The 13765-nt window shown below is 38.3% G+C and overlaps 1 protein-coding gene across 2 annotated transcripts in view; it reads right to left on the bottom strand.

The window, feature by feature from the left end:
* Window positions 1-13765, bottom strand: part of ntrk3b (neurotrophic tyrosine kinase, receptor, type 3b) — a 292291-nt gene that overhangs the window by 142295 nt on the left and 136231 nt on the right. For both annotated transcript variants that reach the window (XM_084721783.1, XM_084721791.1), the window contains exons 5-7: window positions 8395-8549; window positions 7576-7718; window positions 2787-2928 (exon numbers count right to left, since the gene is read on the bottom strand). In XM_084721783.1, coding sequence (XP_084577909.1) covers window positions 2787-2928; window positions 7576-7718; window positions 8395-8549 — 440 coding nt within the window. The remainder of the gene's footprint in view (window positions 1-2786; window positions 2929-7575; window positions 7719-8394; window positions 8550-13765) is intronic.

Below are 13765 nucleotides of genomic sequence, written 5' to 3'. Positions count from 1 at the left end.
AAATAACTGACTGGCAGACGACTGGCAATGAAGCTGTCAGCTGTACAAATGTCGCTTCATCACTGAAAGTTAATACCATTTTTTTTTTGTATGCTGGCTTACCCTGAGCCAAAGTATGCTAGATTCAACCAGACCATCGCAGTCCCAAGACGGGCTGATGGGCTCTAATGTGGATAAGCTACGAGCTCAGTGGTCGGCAACAAGATTTCATTCCAAGCAATCATTACACCAGCAGGGTTCACTGATTAGTGCCTTTAAGAACAGAGAAACATAATTTCACATTTTAAGCGGCCGAGTCTTATTCAGAGCATTCATGAAGAGAAAGCAATTAAGATGTAATACCCAAGAAAAACAACTATTGATGTAGATAATACAGACGTTGTAGTGACAGAATTGATGAGATTTCTGTTAGTGCATGGTTGATTGAGGTTGCCGCTCAGTACAGATGTTCACACTACATTTAACCCTGGACTTAATCCTGAGCAAACATCATGACACATTAGCATTTTCACCCACACTAGCAGCACTTTTCACCACAGGGTTGATGTTTCCTCTAACGTTGACATATCTAGCATTTCCTGAAGTGTCTTTACTACCACTGGATGGATTACAATGAAATTTGGAATAGATATTGATGTTCACCTTGAATTGTAAGTGGTTTGCGGATCCCTTAACCTAACACACTAAAATAAAATGATGACATGGTAAACACTATGCTTGCTAAAAGCTACTACAGAAACTGTCACATTTAGAGGAGTGTGGAGGCCCTTGTGGAAAAAAATTGGTAGTGCTGCCACAGTAATAACCACAAAATAACACCAAAAATAAAATTATCTAAATAAAAATCTCCTCTGGTGTCCAGCACTATTGAGAATAACTATACAAAAATAGTTAATCTTCCCACTGATGGTCTTGTTAACTTAAGTAGGTCACATAGAGGCATCAGTAATAAATTAAGACTCTTTTATAACCAGTTAAAAACTCCAAGGGCTCTTCCTCCTCACAGTCGCCAAGTACTTGCTCGTGATGGGAACTGTTGGGTCTCTGTCATTAATATTATAAAGAGTACAGTCCAGACCTGCTCTATATGAAAAATGTGCTGAGATAACCTATGCTATGATTTGGCACTATAGAAATAAAATTAACTTCACATGATGCTAGGTTTTAGCTCTAAGCTAAAGAAAATCAACATCTCTTTTACTTGTGGGTTATTGAACTCTGTTCTGCAGTGGCCCTGATGCTAAATGTAGCAGTGTGCACATTTGTGATGTTAAAATGTCACTGTAATTTATGCGCACAAAAATGTGCTCATGACCGCATTAACCTGTACTATGTTAAATCCCCTGAAATGGATCACCTGGGGTCAATTACTAACCCAGGGTTTAAATGAAAATAATAAAGGGCTGTTATAAATCAAGGTTCATTTTAAACCCAAGCTAACATTTAGGTATAAAAAGCCTTTACAGTTCCACACTGTTCAGCTTTGTTGTAATGCTTCTGTTTTTGTTTTTCTTATGCCACTGTTGTTCTACTGACTTACTTAATGCACAAACTTGCGTTGCCACTTTTGCAGAATGACAAGAATCCAGGGGCCAGTTAATAAACAAAGATTAATTATAACATTTTTTATGTTATGTTTGAAATGAATAAACAAAAACAAACAAAAAAGAAAATTAACTTGGTGCGAGGATTGACAGATAAATCAGATAATTCACTGCATTTAATAACTGCAACTGCATTTTTGCTTTGGTAACATTTAAAAAGAGTTTATACAACATGAAACAAAACTGAAACCTCTTCCATCGTTCACACACATAAACTGCTCCTACCAGCGGGAAAATGAAGGTTAACAATCAGTGCTGTATCGTATGTCCAACATCTTGGTCCAAGCTACTGAATTTCACTGTAAACAAAAGGCATTTGAGATTCCTTAAGTCCCAGTGTTAACCTTGATTATATTAAACATATGCAAATTAGTAGACTAATTAAACAAATTAGTCAGAACCTCCACTTAACACACGGGGAGCATTAATATGAACCCCGAGTCTTAAAACCATAACATTTTCTTATTATCATGCAAATTTAAGCAACAATATACATGAGGTAGAAGCAGGTAATTTGTAAGGAGAACCTGTGGTGTAGGTTTGAAATGTTTGTCAGTGGTTGTGAGTTGTCTTCACCTCAGTCTTTGTTGGCATTAATGAGCAAATTTTAGCATGCTAGATAAAATGATGACATGGCAAACATTATACTAGCTGTAGCATTGTCATAAGTGAGCAGGAGAATTTTTCCTTGCCACTGTCGCCAAATGCTTGCTCATGATGGGAAATGTTGGATCTCTGTAAATAGAGTATGGCCTTTACCTGCTCTACATGAAAAGTGTCCTGAAATAACATCTGTTATCATTCGGCACTATATAAATCACATTTAATAAAAATTTGACTTGAGATCAGCAACATGTTACTAATAGGTTTTTAGCTATACTTCTCTTTTAATTGTGAGTTCTTAAATTCTCTGTCGTGTCCCCGCTTATGACCATATTAACTTGGACAGTGTGATATCCCAGAAATTGAAGGTCAATTATTAAACTAGGGTTTAAATAAAATGACTACTCTTAGTCAAACCAAGTGATGCTATAACTCAAGGTCCATTTTAAAGCGCAGTTAACATTTAGGTCTAAAAACACACACTGTTCTACGATGGGCTTAAATGTAGCCTTCACCTCAATCCTGTCCCCGCTGCAGTGCATGGCTCAGAGTTTCCCTGTGTTTAATCATTCAACTCACACTGCACGTTGAGCTGGATGGAGGAGTTCGTCATTCCCACCACGTTCTCTGCAATGCAGGTCAGCTGGAAGTTGTTGTCATCTCGGCTGATGTTGAAAAGAGTCAGGTTGATAGAGTGGATGTTCGGCCAGTAGACATTTGACTGAGGAAAGAGAATGAGAGACACAGAAAGAGAACAGAGAGATATTTAGCTGTGATGGATATATAGCATACAGTATAATTATATTACTGGGGTTTAAATCTTTAATTGCTTAATTACACTTAAAGTTCATTACTGATTGATAAAATAAAATTCATTGGGAATTAATCACTCCAATAATACAGGCTGACTTTACTACTGTCTGCCCCCACTGTTAAGAATTACAGCAAGAATGTAAAGAGCGATTTGCTGTAAATCTGATTCACAGCTTTTCACCTTCAGGTAGCCAAATACAGTGTTTATTCTTCCCCTCTTGTCTTGAGTTGGCCAGGTTCCCCAACACTTCACTCATCCTGATGAGCTACAGTATCTGTCTACCCTAAAACATCAAGCCCGAGGCTGAGGTAACTTTCATCTGTAAAGTCACGGCAAGCATTAAAGGCACAGATGACAAATGCAGCCACACAGCAATTTCAGAAACTGCTGTTCTCCTCCTCTTGCTGTTTATCTCGGCTGTTGTTATTGCCGCGGTGTCCCTGAGGCCTGTCTCAGGGAGCCAGATTAGCGGGTTAGCTGGCTCACTGTGGGTTCAACCCAGGCCTCTCGGTCTCGCAAAAGTAGCTTATTTTAAACAGGGGCAAATCGTCGTGGTAACCTATGCCGCCTGGCTAATCGCAGAGCTACAAAGCAGGTTAAGCCAAGGCCTTGTTCTTCATACTGTAAGTGAATAAGGGCTATAGCTTGACTTGCATGTTGATGATTTGACACAGGCATGGGTTTTTCAGTTCTTCAAAGGAGGCTCAAAATTTATCTGAAGCTGTTGTCATAGCAACAAGTCCTAAAGCCTACACCTGCAAGAGTCCATCCTAATGCACAGTTAGGTTGATAGTGATTTTTGAGTTTTAAATGCCATAAATGAACACATTTTTAAAATACAATATGATATTATATAAATATTATTTTAGATGAGAACATGCAGGTTATTCAGAAACCACCACAATATATTGGTCATTTTGTTTTTGTTTTTAAATAGCCATAAAGGATGAAGTAAGCAAACAGGTGCGCTTAAAAGAAGAACCACTCGAAATTTTGTTTCATATAATATGAGTAAAAACATATAACCTCAGCTAAAAGTTTCTGAATGTTAAAAGACTGATGGACTCAGAAAACATGGCAGTTTAAAAATATTATCTTCTTATTGGAGTTTGTTTTAATCCAGCTACTGTATATACACTATGTACTTGCAAATGCATGCACATTACATACTGTACAATTTTTAACGCACAAACTGTTTTTAATTGATTTACATGACAAAACTAGAGGCATATTGGTCAGTAAATCACAGGGATCCCCAACACTTTGCACATAGATTTGCACGTTTACTACAATCACAGTTTAGACAAAAGTCTGTATTCAAAACTATGTAAAGAGATTAATTTAATTTAAAAAAATAGTAGGCTATTTTAGTGGGACACAGCTCTGTGACCCCTTCAGCTCTGTGCTAATGAATAATTATTGCTGTTTTGCTGAGCATAATTGTGCATAAATCAGTTATTAGAAGAAAAAAAGGAAGCTGATGCTATAAAAAAGATAAAAATAAAATAGAGACCTTTACCAAAGATTAAGGTTCTGAGAGTGGAAACAGTTTATATGTATTTTAGTCAGTAAGTTTTTGTAATGAATCACTTATTCTTTGGTGTATATACAACACTATAACAGCAGTAACAAGGCAGGAACAAACATACAGTAAAATGAATGTCCGTATGTCTATTCTCTCTATGCATGATGGAGGGTTTCCCAACATGCCTCCTGTAGTTTACCCCACGTTAGTGCAAACACATAATCACCACTCAGCCAATCAGTGCTGCAAGCTGATCTTGTTTCTGACTCTCTACTCATGTTGCCGTTATGTGTTCTGTCATCCAAGATGCCTTTATCAGAGAGTAACAAATCAGTTCCCACAGAACTGACAGGGTGAAAATAAACACAGACAAAGGTAGACATTTAGGCTTTGTTCAGACTGCAGGCAAATCTGATTTGCTTCACAGATCAGATCTTTAAGACAGACTGTCCTCACTATAATCTGCAAGTCAGTTCAGATGCCTCAGATTTATGTTGTGACCCTCTGGACGGGCCCAACCCCTAGGTTGGAAACCGCTGTGGTAAATTGCCTAATAAGCCATTTTCACAGCAGCCATTTTGACATGAAATAACAGCGTAAACACAGGTGTTACCAATGATACTAATTAAGGTCCCATTCCATTCAGGTCAAAAAGAGTCAGTGTTCTCCTATTGTGCATATTAGCTTACTGTAAAGGCAAGTGCAATAAATGGAACAGGACCTTAATTAGTGTCATTGGTAACACCTGTGTTTGCTCTACTATTTCATACCAATATGGCTGCTGTGAAAAATGTCTGTACAGTAGGTAAAATTAGCTCCATCTCAACCAGCAAGAGTAAAATACAGATTGCACATTATTGCATCACCAGGCTAATAATGTTAAATAGTAAGATATCAGTCATAGACAACATTTATTTCATTCTTTACCAGCAGTGGGGGACTTTAGTCACATGACTTGACTTAAGTCAAATGTGAGGATATAAGACTAACATTGATAAAGGATTCAACTTTACTTTAACTTGGTATTCATGACTAGAGACTTAACTTGTTCTTGAGAGAGATGATTCAAAAGGACTTGACTTTTCAAAATCAAATACAGTGTTTGGATTTTTCTAGATATTGAGAAGTTAAGTTTTGTTGTTTTAAACATGATTGGTTGTTTTATAATGCAATGCATGAAAACCTAGCAACCTGCTAGACAGCAGAGATCATAATAGCACCCATTCATGAGTGGGCTAGTCTGAAAATACTAAACTTTGGATATGTAAGATTTGCAGCACAACAACCACATCTGTCACTTCATCTGTCACTACAAAGCCCACAGAGAAAGGTAACACCATGTGAATATATCTTTTTGGCCACCTTATTGGCTGGTCAGACATTAGCTAGAAAGCTAAAATTAAGTTTAAGCTCTGTTAGACTTGGTTTGGAATTAATTTTGCATTTTATTGAGATGATATATTGTTAATGTAAAAGACAGTTGGCAGGACTGATTCAGGAACATATTGAACTGAACAATGAGTCATCTTGTCTTCCTTTATTCTCACCGCAGTAACTTGGCACTTGCTTTTCACTTGAGGGTCAAGACTTGAGACTTGCTAGTGACTTAGTGACTTGCATATTTGTGACTTATACATACTAATATGTATATAATAATATACTAATACTAATACATCCATACTTTTACTTGTAACAGACAAATTCTACACTCTCATGCTGGTACTTTCACGCAACACCAGAACAGCCAGAATTCTAGAACTACTAGAACGGCCATAAGTGGTCATTTTGATCTTTGACTTCCAAACTCTATTATCTCTCATGGTAAATACCAAATGAAGGGATTAATGCATATATTCTGTTAGTTTATCTTTTTTTTAAATTAAATAACTAAAAAATGTACATTTTGTAAAATAGATTTATATATTTATCAATATGCATTCCATCACATGTAGTAATAACCATCAGTGACCCACTTAAAATTTTAGATTAATCTAGAATTGCTATTAACTATAAACATTCTAACTTTAATAAAACATATTGATATTTTTGATATGTAAGGGTGCTTTGTTTCAAAACTTTAGCTTTAACACAAAAATTCAGTGAGTTATAGTTGCTGAGACTGAGAAAATGTTACGCTTGTCCCTGGTCTCCCCTACTTTTTTTTAAATTATTTGATTCTAATTAATTAATTATTTGTATCTTATTGTTGGGGAATTGAAAAATGAGACCACTTGTGACATTTGACGTTTGACAGAGACAGTGAGAGTTGCTAAGCAACCAAGGTGCATCTCCAACTGTGCAAAAAGTTACATATAACAGCGGCAATATCTGTGTGATCGGTACGACCGCAGATGGCCAAAATGGACAAAAATTATCACATTTTCTTTGCCTTTTTCTGTAATTTATATAAAATGTATTTTAAATAAATATACAGGCACTTTAAGGAAAAGTCAGTTATCTGCAGCTTTGTATTTTTTAATTTAAAAAAGTTATTGCATATATAAATTTCAAAATCACTGCCTTGGATGGTCTAGTGGGAGTACTTATTCTACCACTGCTGGTAACCACATGTGAGCCTGAATTATTTAAGACACATTTGAAAAGCTGGGCCCTTAGTGTGGATCAAAACCTCCTATTAACCAAGCAGCTTTATTGAAGAGTCACCATTCACAGAAGATCTGGACATGGACAAAAAGACAGCAAAGTGACATGTAACTCAAAAGGAACACAGTGAACTCTGTGAAGCGTGTCTTTCCATCAGTGTCAGTGGTGTCAGTACTTAGTGACATCAGAAGACTCAAAGGGAGCTAATGGTGACCACTAATGGTCCAAAAAATGAAAAAATATATGTCACTTAAATGGTTTGGCATCATTTTCATTAATTGCCGTTCTGTCATTTCTTCAGTGTCACTGAGGCTGTAAAGTAATAAAAGCATAATGATAACAGTGAAATCACAGCTGTTTGTGTGTGTGTGTGTGTGTGTGTGTATGTGTGTGTGTGTGTGTGTGTGTGTGTGTGTGTGGCTCACCAGGTGTGTGTTGATGGAGTGCAGGCTGCTGACAGTCCAGTCCACTTCAGGCAGCGGTGATCCAGATCCATTGCAGCTCACAGTCACGTTGTCGCCCTCCATCACCAACACACTGCTGTGGCTCACACTGATCTCTGGTAAGTCTGAAGACACACACATGCAAATACACACACACACACACACACACACACACACACACACACACACACACACACACACACACACAGTGTATGTTCACATTAATATGCACCTGTCACTGTCTGTCTACATATTTTCACACCAAATCAATTAATCACTTTTCATTAATGCAACAAAATTAGAACAAAGGAGGAACTGGGATACACATCCTCACACACACACAGACACACACACACACACAGACACACACACACACACACACACACACGCACACACACACACACACACACACAGGCACACACTAGATGTCACAGGGATGAGTCACCGCCAGGAGATAATACTGCAGAGTCTACAGCCTCTGTCAGAATCAACACACAGCTCCTCACATCAGATTCACCCTCTGAACTCTGTCACACCTCCTCCCCCTGCCCGCCTCCACTCGTCTCCCTGCTCCTCTTCTCTTTCCTCCGTTTCACCTTTAACCCTTTCCTTCTTCCTCCTGCTTTTTCTGTCTTCTTCCGTCAGACGCTCTCCCTTTCACCCTCCCCACTCTCTTCCCTCCCTCCTTCCCTCCCTCTCTCCCCTCTGCTGCTTCCTTTTTCTTTTCCTCTTTTTGAAATGCAGGTCACACCCTCCTTCCTCCTCCTCCTCCTCCTCCTCCTCCGCCTCCCCTCCTCTTACCACAGTTGTGGATGTACATGTTGTGCAGTCGTATCTTGGAGGCTCCGTTCTTGCAGTACAGCTGCTGTGTGTGGAGCCCGGCCTCTCCTCTCTGCTGCCACAGTTGGATCCAGCGGATATCGCAGCCGCAGTCAAACACCACGCCGTCCAGACGCCTGGACACACAATTACGAAACAACATAATCAACAAAACTAGTCCAACCACCAGGGACATAACACAAAACTGAAAGGGATGTAACAATATATCAAATATTGTGATATCACAATAAAAAAATGTATCAATACCATACTGGACTGTCAAATCATTGCCAGACAATTCATTTCAATTTTTGCACATACTTAAAATCACTTTATTGCTCTGACAAGATATACATTCTCCCTAACTTATTAAAGAAAGAAAGCAGAAGCACTTTAAGTTGAAAGCAAAAACAAATCTTATATGAATAAAACCTGTTGCATATATCTGATCTATTATTTCAAAAAGGGTGTTTTTATTGTTGTTTTTTTTAGTATTGTCATAATAATAATAAATAGAATACATAGATTTTGGTATTGTTACATCTCTAAAAGCTACTATCTGTGTTTTGGTTGAAAAATGTGTGGGGCCCACATTTATCTTGCTTTTGACAAATCACAGACATTATTAGCTCACTGACCATACTGCATTTTAAAGAAAAAGAGTTGGTGCATGCAGTGGCAGAAGGTTCAGATGAAATGAGAGTCGGTGTGAAGTGTCTATGACAAATAAACAGAAAGCTGTTGACACAAATTGCGAAAGCTCTCCTGGCTGTTTTGCATTTTTGAGATGATCACTAACTAATGACTAGCAACTAAAATGCCAGACTTTAATGTTAAATCATGAGGTAAATACAACATAGGTCAAAAAAGCTGATAAAAAGTTATTGACGATGAATGTTTGAGTATCCCACATATAGGTGCGGTAAGTGATTCTGCAAAAAAATAGCTGATTGTTGAGCCTCATTCCCAGGTTGCCATGCCGACGTTTTGGGTTGATGGCTCGGACCGAGCCACTTAACAAAACAATGAGACTCAACAATCAAACCAACTCAAAGTGCCAGTTGACTGCATTCAGGCAACCTGGGAATGAGACTCAAAAATCAACTATCTTTCTCCAGAATTACTGATCCCAGCTTTAAAGCTATCTTTACCTCCATTGTTTTAGCAGATTTGTGTACATTTTGGCAGACCTGCCTGCTGCTATGGTTACTAGCATGCCCTGTTTGAATTATACAATAAATTCAAAGCCAAGATCTGAAGTTATAAGAAGTCACGACACTAAAAGGTGTTAAATTGTGCCAATTGTGTGACTGACAGGTCAGTCATTACTGGAATAACTTGGATGCTTTTGACTCTGTCTAGGAGTGCATTATCTCTTTATATCTAAATAATATATCTGCATCCCTCTACACATCTAACAACCACCTAATGTAAAGATACAACAGAGTTTTCTTAACGAAACACACAAATAATGGAAGTAGCGACTAATATAACAATAGCAAGCTGAAATCAGTTCATCTTCTTCTATCTTCAGCAACATAAATATTACTGAAGCAGTGACAAAGCAGACTACAACTGAAGGCGGTAAGCCCCTCCAGCGATGACAATAATGATATTCAGCAAGACAGGAAGTCAAGTTGTGAAGGGTTGAATACAAGGGATTTAGATCCCAGTATTTCCCAGGAATTCTCATCAAAATTTGCTCTGGCTTCCCAGGAAACATAATCGCAGCAAAGCAGAATGTTTGGTCTAATTGTGTCTGCTTGTACATTTTGTCTGCGTACAGCTGTGTTTACGTACAAAAGACTCGCATATAGACTGAAACAAAGATGCCTTATCCAATCCTCATTAACACTACAACGCAAACTGTCATAGCTAGAGCCTGACCTCGAAATGCTGTTAGTGCTGTAATACAACTTTTTAGCAATGGTGGTTTCTACTAGTCATTTTTTCTGCTAAAATGTCAGCCTACAGTTCAGCTGTGTGGCAAAATACTTCACTCTAAGTGTGAACAAAGCCACACATATGCAGGCAGTAAAACTGTTGAAATCAGACTTTAAAGTGCCATTCAACAAGTGGAACCTGAGACTTTTTGCGTCTAAGTGACTAATGGGGATAACATTTTATTAAAGTGGTTCACAGGGAGAGCACTGCAGCCGGCAGAAACGAAACTGAGCTATAACATAATCCCTCCATGGAACTGCACATGATTAACGTCCGTCCACTAAAAGTGCTCAGATTGTTATTCTACAAGTCTGGTAGTATTATGGAAAGGATCCCTACAGAGATAGACCGTTTTGTTGAAGAGCAAGATGTGATTTGTTTAACCATAAAGAGATGTTTTATTGCTCCTGCCAAACTAACCAGACTCCCTTTGCAAAACAGTCATTTTAATATCGTCATAAAAAATAAAATTTGCCAAAAATGTCTTGGTTCATAATTCCAGTGTTCCAGCAATCGCCAGCTCTGGCTGTATTGTGAAGGTACACTTAACACTGCCTCTCTGATGTCCAACCTCTCTATCACTCTTCTCCTGATATTTTCTAATGCGGTCAATGAAGCGTTTATTTCAACCAAATCAAAGTTGTCGATTGTTGGAACAGTGGGAAGAGAAGTCAAGATGTTTCTGAGTAAAAATGACAATTACAATCTTAAAATTACAGTTTTGCAGTCTGGTGAGTTTGGGGAGAGCAATAAGAGATAACTAACAAAATAAAATAACAGGATGTATAATATTTAATTAATCGCCAACTATTTTGATAATCAATTTGAGTAATTTTAAAAGAAAAAAGTCAAAGTTCTCTGATTTCATCTTTTAAATGTAAATATTTTGTGGTATCTTTGGTTCTTTATGACAGTAGTATGTTCTTTTGCACCAAAAAACTACTAGGTTGATCATAAAAATAATGAATGAATTTAACTCTGTAGGGATCCTTACCATAATGCTGTCTGATGGCAAAAACAAGCACTTTTAGTGGATTTACTTCGAAGGTGTCCAGTTGCCTGCAGGGATTACTTCATCCTTTAACTTCAGGTCAGTACTATAAAGATCCTACACCCCCTTATAACCATTAAAACATGTTCAAACTGATGATGTTAAGAGGATATGCTGACAATCAGGGGATCTGGTGATTCTGTGTGATTCTGTCAGAAAATCTCAATGAAAACCAATTTTTTTTTTTGTTAAATTATTTGCAATTCTTTGTTTAAAATCAAACCCCATTCATTAGGAAAGAGTCACATATTCCTGAGAAGTTAGAATCAAAAAGTCACAGGGGGTAACATGAGTTTCCGTCTGTGCAGACACGCCTCCGTTAGCAACAGCAAGACAGGAGGCAGTAACAATCTCCAGCTGCACAAAAAGCACCACTCTCCTAATTAGGAACATTATTCACAAAAATTTATGATGATTAACAGTTTCAGTAATAAAAATCAGTGATATAATCAAGTGACTGCTCACATAAACATACATGACAGTCACCACAGACGTATGACTGTGTTTTTTAATAGTTGGATTTATTCAAATTAAGGGACGAGAAGGAAAACAATGGAAGCCTGCACCGTGACATTCAAATGTGAGAAGGTCAAAGGTCACAGCAGTGTCCCGGCTATCAGTCTGAGGCTATATTAGAGGCAGGCAGGTATCATTAGGCTCCTCCGTGCATACATTTCATTCTCAGAGCGGCGGTGTGCAGAACCGAGTCACATTATTCGACACTATACTCCACCCCTGCATTTTGCATATGTCCAATTTGGCGGCTGTGATTGGCCAATTTTGTCAAGATGAATGCCTGTCCAAATGTCCTTGACAGAGGTCAATAAGATATTGCGGGATGTATGAATAATGTATGCGTGATGTCCACCGTGCCATATAAAGTAATGAGAATAGATTTCCTCAGGTGGATCTCGCTTATTATCAGGCGCTCACTGGATCTGATACTGTAGACAGAGCAGAGAATTTTCATATTCACCATAGCCCAGCATTCTCATTGAGCTAACTAGTATCCTGCAAGCAGGGAAATAGCACAAAATTCTGGACTCCATACATATGAATTCTGTACGGGAGGCTCCCCACATCCACGGCTGTTCATTCTAACGGAGCAGGGACGGGATATTTTTATCATCTCTCGATCATTTTAATGCTTTCACTTCACTGGACCAAACTGTGCTGCCCTGACAACCATCTGTCAGGTTAGGAATGACAACTAGAAAACTACTGGTTGGCAACTAGTGACAACTGGTGAGTGCTGCAGGAACTGACCCTTCCTAAACCCCAACTTTTCACTTTGTCCACCAATGACGGTTGAGCCAGCTCGGAACCTTCTGTTTCCTATGCATGATCTGATCATCTTATCTAATTCAATAAGATGACAATTTTATAGGAAAAGGAGAAAGTTGACTGAGGTTCCAAGTTTGCTCAACTGTTACTCTATGTTCCACTGAAAGTGGCTTGTAGCCTGATGCTGTGTCACTAGTAGTCTGAACCACTTCTGAAGCACAGAGCAAGAAGGGGTGGGACTTAAGCAGAGATATACTTGCTTTTAACTATGCATTTGCGTACGCATGACATCTGCCTTGTGCATCCTCCATCCATTTGGAGTGTTGGTTGTGCACATCCTCAGAAATTAACGCTACATGTCTGCAAGATGCAATACACACATGACCGATAGGCACAACTACCCTCATCTTTACGACATATCGTTGCAGCTACACAGCGACAAACATGCCTGCCATAACAGCTGACGACAGATAAGTTCAGTTTTGGAAGTGGACTTCAAAACATGTCAAAATAAATGGAAACTGGCTCTAGACTATGTACATGCATGGTGGAAGATGATGGAAAAAGGATAAAATGCAAAATTTGCAGGACAGATGACATCATCTGTCTTATCCGCAAACAGGTGAATTCTGTGTTCAAGGGATTTAATGTTAAACTTATGACACCAGTTGGAAATCCTACAACAAGGTCATGGGTTTTTCTGTGCACCTCTCAATGCTGGCTGCCTAAATTGGCACAGAAGCATCAAAACTTTGAGAACCCATGTTCTAGTATCTTTGTGGGTCCTCTACACATGAGGGACCTCTATACTTAGTCCCCTTTCCCACTAGTCCTACACTGAAAGGACACATCTACTTTCAAAGAAGTGCCCAGCTTTTTTCAATATATCACATAGGAAAAACAACTACAAACATCAGCTCTAAAAGGAAAAAACTAATTTTCTACTCTTTTCCTCAATTGCTGTAATTTGTGTTTTGATTATAAAACCTTCATTAGGCAACAAAACCTTTTTTTTCCTCTGATGAATATTTCAATCCAAGAAGAGAGAAGAAAAAAAAACACCTTTGGTACTTT

The sequence above is a fragment of the Lutjanus erythropterus genome, chromosome 1 (genome assembly GCF_056507025.1).
Source record: "Lutjanus erythropterus isolate fLutEry1 chromosome 1, fLutEry1.hap2, whole genome shotgun sequence".
Taxonomy (NCBI): Eukaryota; Metazoa; Chordata; class Actinopteri; order Lutjaniformes; family Lutjanidae; genus Lutjanus; species Lutjanus erythropterus.
The sequence above is the reverse complement of the archived record's forward strand: the minus strand, read 5'-3'. Positions and strand labels throughout refer to the sequence as shown.